The 22143-nt window shown below is 41.1% G+C and overlaps 3 protein-coding genes across 3 annotated transcripts in view; 2 read left to right on the top strand and 1 right to left on the bottom strand.

Annotated features, from left to right (window-relative positions):
- Positions 1–209: 209 nt before the first annotated feature.
- Positions 210–8716, top strand: caprin1a (cell cycle associated protein 1a). Its single transcript, XM_079159500.1, has 17 exons — positions 210–346; positions 1631–1765; positions 2374–2436; positions 3120–3206; positions 3599–3840; positions 4026–4108; positions 4272–4427; positions 4535–4587; positions 5067–5150; positions 5244–5405; positions 5957–6065; positions 6239–6300; positions 6610–6741; positions 7031–7190; positions 7574–7762; positions 7885–7991; positions 8116–8716. Exons 2-17 carry the CDS (start codon positions 1631–1633, stop codon positions 8200–8202), a joined length of 1911 nt encoding a protein of 636 aa, XP_079015626.1. The 5' UTR covers positions 210–346; the 3' UTR covers positions 8203–8716.
- Positions 8717–9120: 404 nt separating this feature from the next.
- Positions 9121–15547, bottom strand: nucb2a (nucleobindin 2a). Its single transcript, XM_079156491.1, has 13 exons — positions 15456–15547; positions 14924–15064; positions 14102–14209; positions 13707–13839; positions 13443–13546; positions 12667–12852; positions 12331–12421; positions 12180–12238; positions 12009–12101; positions 11767–11856; positions 11492–11662; positions 11234–11294; positions 9121–11147 (listed from the first exon to the last, which is right to left on the bottom strand). The coding sequence occupies exons 1-13, from the start codon at positions 15477–15479 to the stop codon at positions 10921–10923; spliced, it is 1488 nt and encodes a 495-aa protein (XP_079012617.1). The 5' UTR covers positions 15480–15547; the 3' UTR covers positions 9121–10920.
- Positions 15548–20710: 5163 nt separating this feature from the next.
- plekha7b (pleckstrin homology domain containing, family A member 7b) overlaps positions 20711–22143 on the top strand; it is a gene marked incomplete at both ends in the record, with an annotated part of 64317 nt that continues 62884 nt past the window's right edge. Inside the window, 3 exons of the mRNA XM_079163031.1 lie at positions 20711–20793; positions 20895–20971; positions 21099–21156. Coding sequence (XP_079019157.1) covers positions 20711–20793; positions 20895–20971; positions 21099–21156 — 218 coding nt within the window. The remainder of the gene's footprint in view (positions 20794–20894; positions 20972–21098; positions 21157–22143) is intronic.

Below are 22143 nucleotides of genomic sequence, written 5' to 3'. Positions count from 1 at the left end.
TATAACAACAGCAGCTGGGTTCAGATCTTAAACCTGTTTGCATAACGCCATTCATACTCCCAAAACCATATGTAATGGACGCGTTTCTAATAGAGGAGGAAGACAAAGTAACAGTAGAATGATGACTCCTATATCCAATTTGTATACATATATTTACTGTCAGGCAATCTTGAGGTCAGCGGAGGGGTCCTTGTAGGTGCTACCGCTAGCCTGCCGTTAGCTCAGCAGCAGTGAGCGTGAGCATCCTTCGAGAAAATACCACTGGAAGTTAAAGAATCGAACTGCTCTTATACAGCTAACGTTAAATCCGACAAAGAAAATCTCTTTGAAGACAAAGAGTATAAAGGTATGGGATTCACGGCATCGCAAACAAATAGCTTTTTAACCTGTAACGTTATTTGTTAAATAAATCGTCTTTTGTCATCTTTAGTCGAGACGACTGCACAAAACGAGTTGTCATAGCGTCCCAAGATGGTCTTTGTTCTTTGCAGTTATAAACATTATTTCGACGACTTGTATTTCCTATGAACCCAGAATAACGTTTTTTTTAATTGATTTAGTTTTAACTGAATCTGGTTACCTTGGGGTATTAGCTAGCGGCCCGTTAACGGGCACGCTAGCTTTTCAGCTAACAATGGGGAGATTAGGACTAGTGTTTGCTCATCAAATGTATTTGATGTAACGTTAGCTAGCTATCGTTAATCTTGCAGTGAAAGGCTAGCTTGCTAACCAGGCCAAAAATAGACATTTTCAACGTTAACTGACACTGCGTGACTTTGCGTTAGTTGCGTACGGCTAGCGTCTGGTCCGGTATCTTCAAGATAGCAAAGGTTTTTAACTTTGAATAGAAGGCCGACATTTTAACTTGTGCTAACTTCCTCTGCCACATTTTCACATTTATTTCAGCTTCTTTACAATTAATCAACCCCAGCTAACCAAGTAACTACTTTGCGATAAACATATTCTGTCATAATAGGTTTTATTCGTCCCTTTTGCCCAAATCAAAGACGGGTTGATTTGCTCGATCCCGTCGGTATCACTTCCTCTGGCCCAGTGCTCTGTGTTTGAGTCTGGCTTCAGTATCCCGAGGTTAACTCTAGACGAAATTAAACTAGTTATATACACGCAATGACAGCGCTGGTTTAATGACAATGTTTACAAACACTGAAAAGGAAACTGTTTCTGTCGTAAAGAAGGCGTTATTACTCGAGCTTTCTTTAGCTTCTCCCTCACAGATAAACACACAGACATACATACTCCAATGGGAAATGTGCTCATCTGAAGATGTTATTGATATCCTGTAATTGTGTAACAAAGAGCTCATAAAGTTATGATGCTGTTATCGTTCTAATATTAATAACATGTCGTATGTATACATATCCAAATGTTACAAACAAACCTTAAATAATTGCAGGATTAATTCTTCTGTACAGCAATGAAAATATCAGCTGTCCATACATAACAGAGCATAACTCTATACTAGTCTTCCCTGTCATTGGTGATTTAACACAGAGCAGTTCATGCCATGTGCATTTTATTAATTGTTTTTTTACTAAAGATGGACTTCTTACTTGTGTATGCTCAGGACTGAAAAGTCTTTTAATGCATAATATACATTTTCTCTCTCTAGATGCCTTCAATGATGGTTGGCAACAATGCTGTCCAGGCTGCCATTCCAGACCTGGGAAGTGGAAGTAGTTCTGAGGCCATGAAACAGGTTCTTGCTGTGATTGACAAGAAGGTTCGCAACATGGAAAAGAAAAAGGTATCGCTTGTTCCTTTACAAATCCGTTGAAAATGTTTTGTCACATTTGCTCTTGTTTAATTCAAAGTACTATGTGAGATTTGTTTTGTAGATGATGTCATCAGGCTTTTTTCCAGATTATGTAGGATATACAAATTTGGATGTCTACTGTAGATTATGAAAGTTCAGAGTAGGTACTGAATGTAAGTGGGCTTACTAAATGGACTCTTCTGTTACATTTTAAATGCTAACCAGTGGTAACTGCCCATCAGAGCACAGCAACTGAGTTGACTTGAAGAAAACTTTGTGTTTCGTGATGTCTCCAGGGTGAATGGAGAATCTAAAACCGTAGCACTCCTTGAGGAATAGAAGTAGGCCAGGTTTAACGAATCAAAAATCTGTTTATAAACTCTCAAAACTTGGAACAGTTTAATCCAAGTCTGGTTTACACAGTCGTATGTTCAGCACTTACCAACCAGTGGCGTCTAAAAAAAACAAAGTTTTATTCAAGAATTCCCGGTAATTGATTTACGAATGGTCATTTTGGGGGTGAGAGATCAATTTCTGATATGCAAAGATGTGATTTTTTTTTTCTCTTTCACATTTTGTGTTTCTCAATATTCTTACAGTCCAAACTCGATGACTGTCAGACAAGGAAGAGTAATGGAGAACAACTGAATCAGGATCAGCTGGTAAGATAAGACAATGGCAGTTTGTGTACAACTTGTTTTTTTAGTGTTGTCCCGATTCCAAAATGATGACTCTTAGGATCGGCTCTTTACACTTCACATCTGTCCAACTTTACATGTAACACTGCTTATATCAGGTTAAATCCTTGCAGAGATAGATTCGAGCAGTACTGTAAGCTATCTTGCTGCAAGCTGTCTTGTTGAGTTGCCTCGTACGACATACTCTTGAGTGTATTTACCTGCCCTCTCATAAGCACTGATGCAGAGTAAATGTCTGTGGCTTTTATTGTAAAAGGTATGCACGGAAAAAGTGAAGCTTTAATGCGATGCCGCGGACAAGATGGGAGCAATACAAAGTTTTCTGTCTGGGTTAAGAATGATGGAGCCTCTGTGTTGTAATTTGTATTACTGTGAGTCGAAGCAGAGTGCAGCTGCACACACACACACACACACACACACACACACACACACACACACATACTGCCCCGCTGTCGCACACCAACGCAACTCAAAAATACAGCTCTCATTCTTAAAGTTTCGGTACTAATAAATTGTTGTAGTGTACCGTTTTTTTTTTTTTTTATCTGCCGGGTATTGCGATACTTCTTTTGCAACACTATTTATTATTGTAAATATTTTTTTACATGATTCACAATTCTCTATTTTTTTCTCTGATGTACCTGAAGGATGCCTTGACGAAGTACCAAGAGATCACCTACAACCTTGACTTTGCTCGAGAATTGCAGAAGAGCTTCCTGGCGCTGGGTCAAGAGGTGAAGTCCTAAGTCAAGCTTCTTCTCATAACATGCTGCTGCTGCTGCTGCTATTGTTGTCGAGGTTTTATCAGTGCGATATTCCTCTGGAGTAACATTTAGTGCTTACTAAACAGGAAACCCCGTATTCCCTCTCAGGCCCCAGTCTTTTGAAAAGTATATTCTATATTGAGATCTTGCTTACAAATATAACGGCTACAATGACCTATAGTAACTGAAACTGTACTCCAGGGATAAGACTTGAGGCAGCATATCAAAACAACCCAACATGGCAAGAATCCCCTGAATACAGACTCGGGTCATTGAGCGAACAGGAGCGTGATGGCCGTTGATCAGCAATACTTGTGAGAAACTGAACCAGGTTCCTAACGTGTTTTTGTCTGACCGTTAAGATTCAAAAGGCAGTGAAGAAGACCGCTCGACGGGAGCAGCTGCAGCGGGAGGAGACGGATCAACAGCGGCTGAAGACGGTTTTGGAGCTCCAGTTTTTACTGGACCAGTTGGGAGACGAGAATGTCAGGCAGGACCTTAAACGACCCGACGCCTCTGGTTCCCCTTTGCTCACTGACACCGACCTCACATCCCTCGATGAGTTGTACAAACTAGTGGGACCTGATAGGAACTACGACGTCAGGTATGAGCTGCTGTTAATATTTACGTGTGCATAAGTTATGTACGGTGGTTACAGTGGAATTCTCACTGCTTAAATATGTTGTCTAAATGATGGTTGTAATGTGTGAATAGCTGCTCAGCGAGTAAGAATGTTGGTCTAATAGCTTACTACCAGATTGTATATTTACTCTATTGTGTAACCTGCAGGTTGACTGGCCAATATGAAGAGGCCTCAGTACACTTGTTGGAACTAGTCGAGGGCCGAGACAAAGCTGTGGCAGGGACCACATGTAAGTATTCATGGCTCTTGGTCTTTCTCGTGATTCTCGACCCGTCTAGCATTCTTCTTCACTGCCTTTTGAATCTTAACACAGTCCTCAAATTGATGAGGTAATTCATGTATATGTATCGCGTTATGTTTCGTTTTAACTTGTCTCGCTGTCTTTGTTCCAGACAAGTCACTGAAGGACACTCTGGACAAAGTGCTGCTGAGTGGTTACTTTGACAGAGCACAGACTCATCAGAATGGGACGTGCGTGGAGGAAGAGGAGCAAGACGAGCAGACTGTGGTGGCTGATTCTATGGCTGGGAAGCAGCCATCAGAACCTGGTAGCTAACAACACATTTGCATATACGCGGGTGTTGCATGTTTTGCATGTTTTGCATGTTTTACCGATTTAAAGAAAACCATCTTCACACTTGCTTTTTCTCTCCAGAAGGAGCAGTTACGGAAAAATACACAGAGCCAATTCCAGTGGAAACCACAGAGGTGAGATTTCTATGAGTATTGCATCGATAATTCCACAAATCCCAATTTTGCAGTTGAAAGATGTTAAGGACTTCCCGCCTATTATTGGACGTTTTGGTCTTTCTGAACTAAGAATCCTCTCGTCGATTAGTTGTTATTTTATGCTTTTTCTCAGTGATCCTTTTGTAGGATTCTCAATCTGTTGATTAAAGCAACTAATCAATTTGTCGACAAAAGTGTGTGTGTGTGTGTGTGTGTGTGTGTGTGTGTGTGTGTGTGTGTGTGTGTGTGTGTGTGTGTGTGTGTGTGTGTGTGTGTGTGTGTGTGTGTGTGTGTGTGTGTGTGTGTGTGTGTGTGTGTGTGTGTGTGTGTGTGTGTGTGTGCGCGCGCGTGTAATAGACCAATAATTAAATTGTTTGAGGACGGTCTTTACGCTGTTTCTTTTCTTCGTTGTGTTACATTGTCTTACTTATTTTCTTTTACCTTTTCTTGTGTTATAGTTCGTAAACAGACAGTTCATTCCAGATACTTTGTACAGTAGTACAGACAAAGACCAAGTGGAGGAGTGGCCAGTGGAGGCTCAGGTAATACTGCACTACTGCATCCGACTTCTTAATGCCACTATGCATATTTGTCAACACTTTAATGTGCCCGTCACGTGTCTGTGTGTTGGATAGATGGTGAATTCCCTCCAGCACCAGCCCCCTGCCCCGCTGGCTACAGAGCCAACCGTTACTGTGAACCATGGCACCCCCCCACCTGACGCGGACCCCGTGGTCAGGAAGCAGGTTGTGCAAGACCTCATGGCCCAAATGCAAGGGACGTACAACTTCATGCAGGTAAAAAGGTCCAGCCATATGCTGTGGTGTCCAGATAACCTGCTGTTACTGCTCAGAGATGGACACTCAATGTCTTCATCATACATTGAGATATCTCATTGATTCATGCAGTGAAATCTTTGTCTCCTTTCACATAGAGGTCCCTCTCAAGCAGTCAGTTACAGAAAGTCTGGACCCAGTGTCATGTTGTAAGAGACTTATTTTGTGGGGCGCTTTTCAGAAACGCAAATTAAACGGTCACACGCCAAACTGAAAAACCGACAACAATAATAAAAGGAAAAAGAAGGTAACAGACATTAAACAGATCCATGTTAAAAATATAACACGGTAAAACAAATTCCAATAACTTAAGAGCATATTGCAGGAAAAGATTAAGACGATCACACTGACTCAACCGGCCTTATTTTCTCAGCTGCTCAAAGCCTTGAGTGGGGCAAATGCTTGCTGACATAGGAGATTGACCCCAGCTCTTTGAGTTACTCCATTACTGCACTGCCCCCACATCTGATCCATGACTTGGCAATGTGTTTACTCTTGTTTGGTTTTCCTAGGACTCCATGTTGGAGTTTGACGGCCAGGCTCTGGACCCAGCCATCGTGTCCGCCCAGCCGATGAAGCCTGTGCAAACCCTTGACCTGCAGCAGCTGGGCTGCCCCTCAAGTGAGTGCCGGTTCATTTGCCATAACTCTGAACATATACTCTCACATATTCTATTGATTAGGGACTTATGACTGTTTAGTGATTTGTATATATTATCCTAGAAGCGTTATACACCTGTTGGCAACTCTTATTTTCTTCTAATGAGCCTCTTTTTTTCCTTTTCTCACAAACAGCCCACTCAGAGTCCAGACTTCCTCAAACCGGTGCAGTGTCTGGACCACAGGACTCCTCACAAGTAAGTAGAGTGGAGGCACAACAGGAAGTGGTTGCTTTGTTTAGCTTGAGAGGTAGTATAGGTTATTTCTTGTATTATGTGGGCAGTATTTCTAAAAGTGCTGCCACGTGGATTAAATGTGATGCTCTCTGACATGGCATGATTTAAGTTACTGTGTATTACAGGGATATATTGGATATATCATTTGAATGTGATAACAATATAGAAAGGAGCTTTAAGGGGAAAAATCTGAGATTCCCTCTCTCCCACTGACTTCTCCTCAATCCTTGTTTCCTTGCCTTCTGAATTCCCTCCTTCCTCCCTCCCCAGGTGTCAATGTCTCTCTCGTCTGAGCAGTCCCCCGCCCCTTGTTCCCTGTCCTCTGCTTTCCCACCTGTCTCCAAATCCACTCACACTGGAGGCATCAATGTCAACGCCGCACCCTTCCAGTCAGTGCAAGCGGTACGCTTTTTATCTGGGACGTAGTAATGAATATAACAGTGAACATGTTTGGACTTATTGAATACATTATGTTGGAAAATGTCCCGTTTTGGACTTGTTTGTGCAAGCTAAGGGTTAGCAAAGTAAATCAAATATTTAAGGACGGCTTATTAGTAGCAGCAAAGAAACGGTTTATCATTGGTGCACCATCTTACCAGGTAACAATTTGACATGGCCCCTCATTTCCCAATCCTACTATTCATCTTGCTCGGAATTACAATTGTAAAAAGACATTTATTTTCCTCTTCAGGTATTTAATCTGAATGCACCCGTACCTCCAGCCACTGATGGGCAAGCAGACCCTCTGAAGCAGCCCAGCCAGTTCCCTGGTGGCTATGGACAGGGCTTCAGCAGCCAGTCAGAGAGTGCTGCAGACCAGCCTGACATCCCACAGGAGACATTACAGTCAGGTGAGGGTATAGCTCTGGCTGGTTGCATATCTTAAGACCAAGCAGTTGACATGCACTGAAAAAGCTGTTGACATTGTTTGGCATCACTTTTACAATCACCCGACAGTATAAGGAGAAAGGAAATATTCACACAAAGGTTTTTGTATAGAGCCCCCAAAACCCTTAAAGACATATTTCATTTTGTAGGAACAAGATGTTATGTTAATAGATAAATTAATGAAATATGTTATGTGCACAAGATAAATATAATGTGTCAGGATTTACGGGCCTCTGTGCTGCAGGACAAGATAGCCCTCTGATGACAATGCTGAAGTTGAAATAAGTGTAGATCAGCAAAAACGCTCCATAATAGACTTATGAAATCTCTTGTTTCGTCTGTCCAGTTGTTGGTGGGTTCCAGCCCCAAGAGCATGTCCTGCCGTCAGCAGGAGGCCATGAAGAGTCCTCTCCGGGCGCAGCGTTTGGACAGTCGGGCCAGTCCTTCTACAACAGCAGGGCTGTGCCCAGGGGTGGACCCAGGACCGGCCGTGGCATGATGAATGGATATCGGGGCTCCTCCAATGGATTTAGAGGTACAAGCATCAAGCTATGTTTTACAGAGACGCAGACGTGTGGCCTCACGATTCACTGTAATGACACAATGCATGTTGAAATGACACAAATCTGTGTTAATTCCAATGTATTTTCTTGTCAGGGGGTTATGAAGGCTATCGCCCTCCTTTCTCAAATGCTCCCAGCAGTGGTTACGGTCAAACCCAATTCAACACTTCTCGAGACTATTCCAATAACACCTACCAACGGGTAAGGGGTCCTTTCATTATTAACTTTAATACATTTAATGTACCAAAAAAGGCTCATATAGTATCTTTTATTCGGTGCATTTTCAAATTGGCCAGTTATTGTAAATCCCCGTTGTTTCTTCAAGGAGGGATATCAGCAGAACTACAAGCGGGGACCGGCCCAAGGACCTCGAAGTTTGTCAAGAGGAAATGCTCAAGCAATGAGATCCTAAAGGATCCGAAGGACCGTCAAGTTGCGCCGTGTTTAACATTCAGGATTTTTGAATGTGTTCGCCCCAGCTCACTTTTATAACAATGTTTTGTTTCTCATTGGTCAACTTATTTTTTTTAAACTCTTGGCCTACTTATCAGAGTCAGCCTGCATTGGTCTGTCTAGATCCTCTTAACGTTCTAACACAAAAGGCTGAACTTCTCCACATGTAGGATTATCAGCAAGTCTGTGTGATATAAAACAACATAGATATTCCTGTAAACTTGAAAGATTTCATTAATTTATTTTTTGTACAAAATAAATGCAAAAAATACCCTGCCACTGTCGATCTGATTCCATGAGAACGATTTCCTTCTGCCCTGTGCTGTCAGACACTTTTTCCTTTTGATCTTATAATTTTCATAAAGGCATTTGTGTTCTTTCTTCTTTTTTCTCCACCCCTCTGTCACCTCTTGCGCCATCACCTCTTTGTACGCTGATGTTATTGGTTGAGACTGTTTCAATAAAGTTGTGTTCTATTACCTTCCGTTTAATGATACTACTTTGCTGCTTTGGGTTGCTATTTTAATTCTATATGCTTCTACCTGTCAGTAAATCAGGTAACTGAAGTCACTATGTGTAGATTTATAGCATCTTTCAAATCACTTTGATGGCGTGCATTCTATCCCAGATGATCCCAGTGGAAGTCTGTGTTGTCCACTCAAAGATGTGGCTTGTACTACAACAGGCAAATGAAGCCTTCACATAGTAGATCATAATTTTTTTTAAGATACACTAGTATTTCTACTTCAACAGCTAAGGTGCTGTTGCTTTATATTTTAATGTATTGTATGTATCCATACTTAACTGTTTTACATTGTTCTGTAAGAGCGATAGGTCATTCCTTAAGTGATAAAATCGTACACAAACTGAACGGTCATACATGTTTTATTATCTTGAAAATTAGGTGTACAGTATTGCCAAAATTACTATTTTATCCAGCAGCAAGCAATCAGAAAACACTATCTGTATTTGGTGCAAATAATGAAGAAGTATCGTCTCTAAGGAACACTTGGGATACAGAAAACACACGACACAGCAAAATATAAAAAAAATTGTATTCCACATCTGGATTTTGTAGAAAGTAAAACCACAATATGGCATACCTGTTATCTCGCTGGATGCAAATAAAGCCTTATTCGGTAAAAAGTGGCCAGTAGGTAAACACCGGATTGCTATGGTCACAGTCTGCCAGCTAGAAGAAACCACAACATTACATGAAAAAAGCCACCTGGATAGCAGCAATTACACCAAACTGGTCCTTTGTGGGGGAATATGCCAATGCTGCGTTTTCCTTCAAATTAGGACCAAGAATGGACCAAAAACAATGTGAACTGAATGCAAATTCAAGAGGTTTTCATATCATCACTTTTTGACTTTAACAATCAGACAAATAAAAATCTTAAAATTAACTTAACTAATTTACCAAATCCTGCACTTGCTCCAAAAAATACTTTGAAAATGTAGCTGAAAGAGACAGCAATAAAAGCCTGCAATCAGCAAAAGTGTTTAAAAATCACTGTCAACTCATGTATAAACAATTTGAAATGCCAATAATACTATTAAACGTAGCAAAGCAAATATTATTTCAGAGTTCCAACATACTGTAAGTAACCTGAAACTCCTGTGTCAGCATCTGCAGGAGATTGGGCTGTAATGAAGAAACATTTGTTGAATGGAGAGATGTTCCACACCTATCTTTATTTAACGAACCTAGCACCTTTATTCATTTTTGACATCAAAGTCAGCGGAGAGCAGCTGCAGTGTGGCCTAAAAATGTCCAGTTTCTGTAGACCTTGTACCAGATGTCTTTTTAGTAAGAGGACGCATTTTCTACAGTTGAGAAAACTCTAAAGTTCTGAAAGCAACCAGAATCAACATGAAGAGAGAAGCAGAAGTGTTGGGATGTCTGAGCAGTCTGGATCCATGAGGGTGTTTCTGATTGAGATAATGGAAATAAAATACATTGGAGATTGTGTTTACATAATCCAAAGGTCTTGAATTGAATGGTTCTGGTTAAGACATCGAGATGCTGCATACTGGTTAAAACTGCTATAGTGCCTCTTTTGCTCTTTTAAGCTCTTAAATGCTGTCATAAAAAATCATTAAAATCTCTTTCATTCGTTTTCTAAAATCTCTGATACAGCCCAGTGACACACGCCATAAGTCACACATGTAAACTAATCTCTTTTTGAAGATGTTTTGGGGTTTCTTGATAGTCAAGTCAGTATATCAAACTCAAAATGATCAAATTTAAATGACTTTTTCCCGTTCAACAGCTGCATTGCACACATTAACTTGTAGAGCCAGTAGCATCGTTATCATCGTTGGAGTTTCTGTACTTTGAACAACAAGTAAAGAAAGCTCACCAAAATTATATTTTTGTATAATGGTATTACCAATTGATCAATTCTAATGTAATCAAACACTCCTTGAAAATGTAACTCTGCATATTTTAAGATGCACGTCCGTGGTGGGTCATTTTACTATTGTAATTCAGTTATTATCAAACACTGGGATCATTCAGCAGGGATTCCTTTTGTGCTGCTCTTATTCCTCCTAACCCCTAAAGTCATGCTGGTTTACGAGGCCTAATGCTCAGGAGGAACTGCTCCTCTGCACGCTGGAGTGGAGGTGCTGTGAAAGTCTGGTTGTGGAGGTTCAAGTTCTGACGGCACAGTTACGGCGCGTTATGCTGGCCGTGTGCAGCATCTTGGTGGCCCGGTGGCAGATCCTGGTGCGTCTGGGGGAGCCCTTGCTGGGCCAGGTCTTGATGTTGTTCATGGTGTTCCTGAGGTGTATGTTGTTGAACTTGGAGTGCAGGGTCATGCCCCTGCGGTTGGGCCTCTAGTTCAGGATGCAACTGGTTGTCAACTGCGTGCATCTCTGGGATAGCATTTCCTTCAACTGTAACAAAAAAGAAAGCGTTTTACATTTTCAGAGGTCAAGCAGCCAAATTAAACAAACAAATAAATGGTGTGATCGAAACTCACCGTGAACCTCTGGAGGGGGTTCTACATTCTGTGTTTTCAGCTTTTCCATATGCTCAACTGCCTGTAACGAGTTTCATATAAGGTTACCTCCACAGTACTGTATTAAATCAGGGTAATCCCATAATAATTAACATAGCTAAAGGAAAATAAGCCATTAAATGTCACACTGAGAATCCACCTACATATGTTATGTCTTATTCAGGTGAAACCTCAACAGAACTATATATATCTTTTTTAAATGAGTGTACCACTCCTTACCTGTTGCAGCTCTATTTTCTGTGCATTAAGCTGCTCCTGCTGTCTCTCCAGCTCGTCTCTCTGATTCTGGAGGTCTACAGCTTTCTGGTTGAGGTCCTCTTCCTGCTGCACAAGATGCTCCTCGAACTCTCTCATCTCCTCGTCTGTGTAAGCCTGGTTCTGCTCCAGGGTCTGACGAGCACACAGTCGACGCAATTTATTTCAGTCCTGCTTCTTTCAACAAAATGGTCTTAAGATTACATTACTGCTGATATGACACATGTATTGCGTCTCACCTCCCAGCTGTCTGGCTCCAAGAATTCCTTTTTCTTTGTAGCGACCAGAAACTCCTCTAAAGAGACCAGTCTGTCTTTGTTAGAATCCACCTATGAGGAAGACGGCAGCAAAGAGCTTTATGCAAAGAAATGAATCACATCTGCTATAATTTATTGACAAGAGTTAACGCAATAGATTAACGGACAAGAGGCTCTATTTAAACACGTATGCAAAAAACTGTTTCATGAAACTGTAACGGTACCTCATTCATAACATGCTCTCTCATACGGAGCCTCTCTTCCTCCATCTCCACCATATCATCCTCTTCATTGGTGGGGTCATAGATTTTTTCGAGCTAAAATCACAGAGACCAACAGTCAGTGCAAAGACCATTCACTGAAACATTTCACATTCTTTGATGCTGTGGCTTTACCTCTTTGGTGAACAATGCCTCCAGCTCCTGTTCATCAAAAAAGCCATCTCCATTGGTATCTTCATTATTAAGGAAGAAAGAACAAATTTAATACAATACTGGTTTTGTAGCTCTGAATAAATGGAAATCATCCTTCCAGTTAAGGTCTTACCATGCAGGTTGAAAAAGGTCTTAGGGTCAAAATCTTCAGGGTCCAAGCCATCCGCTTCCTCCCACACCTCCTTCAGTTGATTCTGGCTACCCTGCAACATGGAGGCAAAATCACATTTAAAATACATTCTGCTAGATGGCTCACGCATCAAAGCTGGACATAAACTCCATAGAAATCCCAAATCCCAGTTTGCAGAAAGTGAACTCTTAAAATCGGGGCTTAAAATTGCAATACGAAAAGGGACAAAGCTGCTCTTCATTGGCTGAAACCAAACACATCGTGTCTGTGTGTGTCCGGCTGTCACCTGTTAGCGGGTGCACCTGAATCAAGACTTACTGGGTGGTTGACTTTAGGGTGGTCAGCGTGCTTCTTCTTCATCTCCTCATAGTGCTCCTCCTCTTTCTGTCTTTCGTCTTCGCCCAGCGTTTTCAGGTGTTCAAGTCGGTCGTGCTCTTTCGTCATTTCATACTTCTTGAACTCCTCGTGTCTGTCTTTGTCAAAGTTTTCCAGATCTTTAGTGGCCTGAATACATAGAGGGAAAATTACAACGGTTGGAAATCTGCCTTGATTCAATTGATCAGTTAATACAATGAAAAGTCCTACTTAATATTTATGTGGCATTTCCATTTTTCCATGTTGTTAGCCCATCTGGAAACTGAACAGCTTATTTATTAAACTGCAGGTTACAGTATTGTATACTGACATTTCTCAGGCTCCATTAATTGTCTGTTGATTCAATTCGGTATGAAAACCAACTTGTTAAGACTTCAAACGTTAAAAAATAAATTGTACTAATAATGAAAAGCAGTTGCAGAGGGTAGATCAGCTTCCCATAATGACACTGCACACCTACTACTGCCTGCATGTTGAAAATGTTTAGCTGCTAGGGTCATTCTTTTTGCCGTTACTGGTGGCTTCTAAAGAAAGTCCTGTTTTAACTTCTCTATTGCAGCACTCTACTGTGCCAAGACACAACCTTTCTTTAAAGTGTGTACTTTCCATCTGCCCAATTACTTCCCTTAAAAAGGTCAATGGCATTTAGAATAAGTGGAATTGTGTGAACATGTCCTCAATTAACGTTTTTTGTGGCATGGAGTAGTGATGACATTTACCGATTTAATGAGCCGATCCAGGTCATCCACTTCAAATGTGTGCGGGTTCATGTGGTTCAAGTACTCAAACTGCTTCAGCAGAGCCTGGTGGTCAACCGCTATATCTATTCAGGGAGAAATCAATGACATTAATCAAAACATATACGGATACATATCGTTGGATTTTCCTTAGAACTTATTTACCTCTAATGTACTATTTGAAACCGTAGCATCTTACTTTAAATAGAAAACAAAACAAAATATAAATTGTGTTGCGCAACATACCATTCCCTCCTTCAAGGTCTTGCTTGGCCTTAATCAGAGTTCGGAGTCGGCTTACCTCCTGCCTCTTCAACTCATCCAGTTTGGTTCTGACATGGTGGCTGACAAAGTCCAGCTCTTTGGCCAGCTTACCTAGCTGCATTATACATGAATGCATTTGTTTTAACTGGTGTTATTTCACACATGGAGTTATAGCAGCACATGTAATAAATAGATGAATTCAACATTCTCTAAACTTGAAGTTAATGGTGCAGTGGACCAAAAACCACATTCCTGGACAAGTAAAAGCCTATCATTTACCAGTCAGAGTAATGATTCACTAATAGTTCACAGAGGGCTGGTGGAAACTTCCTGCCATGCCGATAAAGATCAAAATAAACAAGAGGAAAGTAGGATACCTTGATGTCTTCCATGTCTGTATTGTGGAGCTTTTCTCTGAAATGCTGATCTTTCTCTAGAAAATCAATGACTTCCCTGAGGTAGCGGTCGTAGTGCAGTCCCGTGTCCTATAAAAGGGAACAAATCAAACGTCACTTACATGTACTATATTACCAAACAATCCAACAATGATCATCACTTTTCTTTGTTATTATGTTTTATTATTAACACTTCTTTGTGGGTTCTGATGTACTGAAGGATATGCGTCTGCTGACCAACATAACAGATCCTCTGTCTAGATGTTTGATGTAGAGATTAATGTCTATAAACTGTATTACTGCCTTTCTGTAAATGACCATCTGCTGCAGCTACTTTGTGGTTAAAGACCACTTACTTACTTACTTCTCCAATAAAAGTAATGCGTTCGTATGCATTCCCACCTGAAGACAGAATCTACATGGTATTTGTTTAAACTCTGTTAAGTCAGTATGTCAATATTTAACATGGACAATCTCTTCCTGAGGCAGAAATCGGCGACTCCAGTCAACAACATCTGGAGCTGTTGTACTGACGAACTGGATTTGTGCGATCAGGAGTTTTGAGGAGAGAGTGCCTGATTGAGGCAATTTAATTGTAGCACAATGAGACATAAGGCCATCTCTCATTTAAATGAGTCTGGGTGCTGTTATCAAGCTCTCTCCCGTTTATTGTCAATGAAGCAGTTGATAACAGCGTCATAACAGCATAGCATCACAGCTCATGCTGTAATTACTTAACAGGAATAATGATGACACAATAACAGGAATTATGATGTGTAGTGTGTACATCTTGTGTCTTCTTACCACACTAGCTGGGGGCTCTTCTGCTTTTTTCTCTGGCTCTTGGACTTTTGTCTTATCCATACTGATGGGCACTGCCTCTAAGCAAAGCAGCTGGACCAGCAGCAGGAGCCAGCCGGTGTGAAGGGCCCGGCTCCAACACATCTGGAAATGAGGACAATTAAGGTTAGAAGCAGATCAGCTATGTATCACACCATTATTTAAACTATACTGTACGTGGGGATAAACAGTCAATGTGTCCCTGGGTAAACACGGGTCGTTGTGTAGCCAGCGTCCTCATCTACCCTTTAAAAAAAGCTCCTGTAGCCTGCTTATGTTGCACATTTCTGGGTTGCTACTAATATCCAGCGGAAGCTATTGGTGTTAGCTTTAGCACTGCCACTGACAGATTTGGCTAATGAGATTCAAGCACCTAAGCTACTCAAATAACGTTATGTTTTCAGTCTGAACAGCGCAGCTGCTGTTCGGGTCACTATACGTAATGTTAAAAGCTTCACTAAATAGCGCCATAGACATGCGTCACCTCTATACTCACTTTGTTATGAATCCTGGACGTCATCTGCTCTGCTCTCCTCCCGTTGCTTCCTCTCAGCTGGGAGTTCTGTCGGCAGCTAGCTCGCTCGCTAGTCAGCATGTTAGGTTGTTTGCGTGGTAGCATTAACCGCAGTGGTCAGTTCAAGCTTTCCGTCAAACAGACTAGCAAGTTAGGTTGCGTTGAATCGTACGTGGCGAGCGTCGACGTATGACGAGAGAGCAGGTGGGCGGGTACTTCGGGTTTCTGATCGATCACAGCAACATTTGAGAGAATGAAGTCAGGAACGAAACACACGTGACTCAAGAAAGATAAAGCCGGTGATGCTGGATGATACATTGTGGCTCTTTTCATGAGCAGTTTCGCCTGAGTACAGTGCAGACTATTATGTAGTACATCTGTCTTGTTTTCTATTTTATTTGTGAAAAATATAATTGCTATTAAGTTAAATTGACTTAACTAGAGCATACAATACGTCCAATATTATTTTACTGCACAGGTGGTGGAAAAGGCTGTTCAAATAATTAACTGAACTTAAAATAATAATAATCACACAGTGTATAAATACTCTATTATAATGTATGTATAAGCCTTACTTTCAAAATGTTACTTCAGAAGAAGCACACAAGTAATACCAGAAAAACATTCTTGAGTTATCAGAAGTAAAAGTGTGCTATTATTAGTATTATTGTACATAATAATAGTGGATTGTTATTACTAATGCATTGATGTGTTTGCCGTAGATGTTGCAGCTAGTAAAGGTGGAGCTAATTGAAACTAGATATTGCTATTTAATCAATAACTAGGCACTGTATTTTATAAGCATATAATCAAATTTCATGTATGAATGTAAAATACAAATCTTCAGAGTAACTTGTAGCTGTCAGAAATGTAGTAAAGTAGAAGTACAAAGACGCAGAAATCTAAATGGAAAAACTTAGGGAAAATAACTTCTAGGACAGAGTGATTTAAATAAGGGCTTTTCAAGGAAGTTGAATTAGTTGAAAAACATATCCGCTGATTTACCATAAACTGTATAAGATGTCTATTTCCCGATGTAAGATTAAGGGGAAAAGTCTTTATGTGTCGGCATCATGTGACACATCTGGAAGTTGTAATTCCAAGGTTTGGCAAACCTGGTGCCCTTCCTGAGTGCAATTGGATGCAATGCCATTCAAAAACGTCCTTGTTCTCCAAGTTAGTTAAGTTTCCATCAATGAAAATGGCATCCCAAAATATATGTGCAGAGTATTTTATGGGCACTGACTCGGATATTCAGTCGTATTCAGCCGGAGAGAGGCCTCTCAAGGTTGCAGCTGCAGCGGGAAAGATATAAAAAAACATCGAGACTACCAGGGCGATTTTGATACAGCAGGGGAAAACAGTAGAGCCGGCATATTTTCAAATTTTACTCGGTAAATTAAGGATTTATTTAGACCAAACCGGATTTGCAGATTGTTGGAGCAGTAGAAAGACTAGCCAAGATGTGTTTGGTCAGTTTTATTTTGTTTCTGTCCAGTTTGAATGATGTTGAGTTAATATTCTCTTCAAGAGTTATTTATCAAATAATTTGGTTATTTGTAGACATAACTTTTACTGCAATCAACATTTTGACACAACAGAGACGGAAGGTTGTTTACCGTCACCGCTTCTAACGGTACAGCCACGTTTTAAATGATCAAATGAAGTGTGCTGTGTGTCAGGAGGTTGGGAGGACTGTCTACAGTTCACTGAGTTGGCTCATCCTGAGCTCCTCCTGTCCACATGTCGAGGTATCCTTGGCCAAACTGCCGCTGCGGTCAGACCACCATGGCTTGCTGCCATCGCTGTGTTAATCGGTTAAACTGTAAAGCGCTTGGATAATAAAGGCGCTATGTCAGTGCAGCTATTTATCATTTATAATGGCATTGATTGGATTTGATCACTTTAACATTGATGTTATGTGCAGAATCATATACCATACTATACACACACGTCTAATCCCCGTCCCTCCAACAGACGGTGCTATTGTTCTGTATGGTCTGAGTTACATTATTCCACTATGTTCATAGCCATATAGAATTGGAAGTCCATGATAGCGTAACTGGTGAAATGTGCTGGAAGCTACAGGATTAACGAGTGCACGATTAAAATGAACTAGAAGCTATGGTCCTTGGTAGCTTTGCAACGGCAGTAGTTGTTCTGTTTCTTTAGTTTTATTATAAGCATTAAAAATAATAGATTCAAAAAAAGATTCAAACTGTGTTCTAATTAGATTCCATAATAACCGTTCCCTCTTCTTTCAACGGCTTCTTGGACCCGCTTGGATAGAAGGCATACATTTGTTGCCCAGGTGCTTTGTGCTGGAACTTTATCTGCTGGAATTAATCCCCCATTTACGAGTCTTGTGATGTACAACAGGACAATGAATGTCATTTTTATCTGAATTGCTTGGCTTATGAGTAAATATAACCTATATCCCTGCCCTGTAGATGTCAGTGTAATAGCTCAATGAGCTGGAAGGCAATTAATCACTGTCATGGGACCATAACTAACATAGAAAGTGAAAGAAAGCTAGAGCAGATGGTATAGATCAGCACTTCTTTTTAATCCACAACTATACAATGATTAAATGTGCCGCATAATGAAGAGGAGACTACTGTATAAATATGACCCTACACGATGTGTAGTTAATAATTCAGGCACTTTCAGTATCCTGAACACACTCATTTATACCCCTTATCCTGCTGAGATTAAGGGATCATTTGAAAAAATGCATTTGTCAAAAAAAGACGTTATTGATTTCCTATGTGGGCATCTGCCAGATAGATTAGGAGTCAAACTACTCTGATCTGGAGAGCTGAGAGTCAGAACAGAACAAGAGAATCTTTATTACATTTCCTGCTCAGCACCTTTAGTAAGCTGTGATTCAGCGGGAGGAGGCTCTCTGAGGAGAAGACAATAACATTGAGTCACCTTGCTGCATTGTGAGCCTCTGGCAGCCGAGAAACGGGAATCAGCAGCAGAAGCAGCAGCAGCAGAGACCATGCTGCAGAGCTGCACTGGACTGCGCATCAACTATGTGTGCATTAGTGTATGAATTAGTATGTATACGTGTGTGTGTGTGTGTGTGTGTGTGTGTAGTGGGGATGATGATAAATCATAGCAAGGTCAAATACCAGCAATTGAGTGGGGATAGTGGATGATTACACTGCAGTATGGATGATGATCCAGCGAGTCTGTGCTTCATTTAGCAGACTGGTTGAAGAATACACAAAAAGTTACATCAGAAGAGCATTAATCAATAATACAGTTGTATTATTGATGAATGCAGACAATATTCATGCTTTGCAGATCTCTCACTGCTTGACCTTCCAATTCAGAACACTTAATGGCAAAAATGCATCATAGTTTCTTCTTCAGATCTGTTTCATTGGGTGGTGCTGTTCTCATTTTCCGACCAATGTAGTACATAATTTGGTTAAAATGTACACATGAGTGTGAAATTAAAGAGAAAAAAACAACAACATACATAGCAGGTGTTTTAGTGATTAAATTAAATGATTATCCTTGGCATACTGATGATGATGATGGAGGGTGCTGTTTAATACGTGTCCCTTAGGTGTTCAATTGGGATTAGATCCAGTGATTGTAAAGTATGTAAGTATGTGCGTTTGTTATGTTTGTACACTCAGTTTTTCCATTTAATTGGCCACATACTGCAGATCTAATTTATTTGATAATTCATTTCTTATTATGTGCCCTACGAACAGAGACCTCAGTTGTAAGGTTAGAACCGTATTATAGCAGGGAACATCATTTTGTTCTTTGACTTCTCTCTCAGGCAGAAAAAAGGTTTACAGTGAATTGGTTTCTACACAGCAGCTGCACTATCATCTGTTTCATTATTTTTTTTGAGAGAGGAAACGTTTTATCTCTCGCTGTCTTTGAAGAACAGTGCCTTAAACCACTGGAGAATGTTTCAACAAAGCATCCCCAAAAGGGAATCACGGATCAAATATTTATAATGTTGACAGACATTGATGTGCACCCCATACAGTATTATTTCCTTTCACAAAGGGCACATGAAGATTACACTGTCATCTACACCACACAAGAAACACAAGGGGAAGGCACTTTTGCACGTCTTTCTATGATTTTTTGACAAGTTTATTAGGATACATTTTCCTTTCCCCCAGTTTGAGCAGGTTATGTTGCATCATATTAATGATAACGCAGTTACATAACAGAGCATGATGAAGTGAAACCTTGCTGCTTGTCTGTTGATGCTCAGCAAAATAACTCCTGTGCCAACATGACTTTGAACATTGCCTGTCCTCACGCAGCCCAAGTGAAATTTATGGGCAGCATTGGTAAGTTGGGCAGGTCTGTTTGATGCAGCGTAAGCATTATTGTAATGTGTCATGGTCAGGAAGGCTACTGTCCTCAAAGTGTGACTGCAGTGAAGGTGGTGTGAGGCTGACAAACTTTATCTAAAGCTTCCATGCGTGGACATACATTCATTCAGTCATGCGGGCATTCTCCGCCATGTCTGTGTGTACACAAACAAACAGAAACACACACACACACAATCTCTTTCTTGTCTTCATGCATTACAACAGTAACCATATAGGGTTTATTTTTTATCTATATATAGTATATATATACATTCTGTTGAAGTGTCTACATGTAGCCTACTGATTTTATTAAAACTAATCAGCTATAGCCTACTTTTAATTTCCTAGTCTCCTCAGACATGGCTGCCGCTTGCCTCTTAATAAGCCTGTGATCAAATATTTCTGCAGGGTTCCTTGCTTAATTGTATCTCTCTAAACTATGTGGAGATGAGCGGGTAAAACATGTGTTTTGAGGTATTCTTGTAATCCTTTAATGTCTTGTAAAGGACTTAGCTTAGGCAGTCCTGTGTGCCAAACAGCACTGTCCTGAAATGTCTCAGTCATAAGTTCCAGCTTTAACCCAGTGCACTTGTAGCACACCCTGGGGGCTACACCCTGCCTTCCTCCGCAGTGGGCTTCCCTTCTTATGTGGAGAGCTTTGTTTTAACTATCTAACGTTACCAGGCTGCTTACTTGTGGGAACTGGTTAAAAAACAGAGTCGTGAAAGGTGGTCTGTTGACGGGTTCGGTATTCTTCCCCTTTAAAAAAAAACTATGCAGCCCTAGCGGTGGTTTTATCTTGGCTCTCTGGAAAAGTCTGCGGAGAGGGAGAGAGGGAGAGAGGGAGAGAGGGGGGACAAGTCGAGCCGGAGAGGAGAGATCATGGCGGCACCTCTCGGGCGGGACACCCTACCTGACCACTGGTCGTATGGAGTTTGTAGAGACGGCCGGGTCTTCTTTATTAAGTGAGCGGGTTGAACTGTTTATCGCTTCGTACTTTACGAGGCATTATTAAACTGTTTTGTTGTCCTATTATCGCTCAGTAACAGGTGTCTCTTTCTTGCAGTGATAAAACTCATAGCACTACTTGGCTACATCCACGCACGGGCGAACCTGTTAACTCGGGGCACATGATACGTTCAGGTACGCGACTAAACTATCTGATTTGTTGGATATCCAAGGACATTCTTTTCCTTTTTTTTTTTTGCTGCAATGTGTTTTCTGTCTGTGGCGGGTCGTTCAGTGTGGTTTTTTTTTCTTCGTGTTATAGATTTGCCAAGAGGATGGGAAGAGGGCTTCACGGACGAAGGAGCCAGCTACTTCATCAAGTGAGCCTTGTTTCGTTGTTTGACCGTGCAACATTTGATCACCATAAGCTGCGTGTTTCTTTTCAAAGAGATGTGTGTGTGTGTGAAATGCCTTTCTGCTCCACTCCTTTCCTTCCTGTCACTGTGCAGCTCTGGCACGTTTTGGTAACATGATTGAGTTCAACTTAAAAGGCTGTGCTGTTAACGTTATATTTTGTGTCTAAAAACACATGTATGCAGCACAGGCCACATGACAAATGACACAGAAACGCATCAGCATATGGATTAACACACAGGGGTCCCATCGGAGAGGGGAGAGCAATTATCTCTGCCTGCATTGTTAATGGAAAGTGGTAGTGCCTGGACAGGAAGAAGGTTATTAAAATTCTCCTCACATCCTGCATGCAGGACCTCTACTCTCTCCATTAGATAGGTGTACAGCCTCAGTGTGTGTGTGTGTGTGTGTGTGTGTGTGTGTGTGTGTGTGTGTGCGTGTGGGATAGAGAGACTGTAAGGATTGCAGGAGAGGGGTGTGACCATGTGGTGACAGAGATGTATGGCATGATTGCATTATTGAAGCAGAGAGGACAGGATTTACAAAGTCACAGGCCGCAGCGTGAAGTTTCTTTTTGTGTGTGTGTGTGTGTGTGTGTGTGTCAGATTTTCACATGTCCTTCACAAATTCAAAATTGCCGGATTCAGGTTTGAAAATCATCGAAGGGCTACCACACCATCACTACCACACCAGCACATCTGTTATGTCAAAATTACATTTGTATTTCCATCTGCAGTGTTTTACGCCGTAAATGTTTGCAAGGATTCTGGTCCGTGTAGATCAGATGGTTACAGTGAGAGAAACCAGGACACAAAACCAGCAAATCATGCTGAAACCGATCAGATAAGTCAGGCTAACAACCACAGACAGAAAGCCTACTGTAAAACAAAGTGGAGACAAATTCTTCTTCAGAGCTGGATCATTGTGAGTCCCAATGACTCCTCCCACCGCAG

This window comes from Pholis gunnellus (assembly GCF_910591455.1).
Source record: "Pholis gunnellus genome assembly, chromosome: 1".
NCBI lineage: Eukaryota > Metazoa > Chordata > Actinopteri > Perciformes > Pholidae > Pholis > Pholis gunnellus.
The sequence above is the reverse complement of the archived record's forward strand: the minus strand, read 5'-3'. Positions and strand labels throughout refer to the sequence as shown.

What these genes read in the sequence shown, in the direction of transcription:
- nucb2a (XM_079156491.1), bottom strand. Translation starts at nt 15,479, where the DNA reads ATGACGTCCAGGATTCATAACAAA. An exon ending in CGTCCAGGATTCATAACAAA is followed by an intron (nt 15,065 to 15,455) that starts GTGAGTATAGAG and finishes CCTCATTTCCAG; the next exon opens with ATGTGTTGGAGCCGGGCCCT. An exon ending in ACCCCCTCCAGAGGTTCACG is followed by an intron (nt 11,148 to 11,233) that starts GTGAGTTTCGAT and finishes TTTTTGTTACAG; the next exon opens with TTGAAGGAAATGCTATCCCA.
- caprin1a (XM_079159500.1), top strand. Translation starts at nt 1,631, where the DNA reads ATGCCTTCAATGATGGTTGGCAACAATGCTGTCCAGGCTGCCATTCCA. An exon ending in CTCCTCCAATGGATTTAGAG is followed by an intron (nt 7,763 to 7,884) that starts GTACAAGCATCA and finishes TTTTCTTGTCAG; the next exon opens with GGGGTTATGAAGGCTATCGC. An exon ending in CCAATAACACCTACCAACGG is followed by an intron (nt 7,992 to 8,115) that starts GTAAGGGGTCCT and finishes TGTTTCTTCAAG; the next exon opens with GAGGGATATCAGCAGAACTA.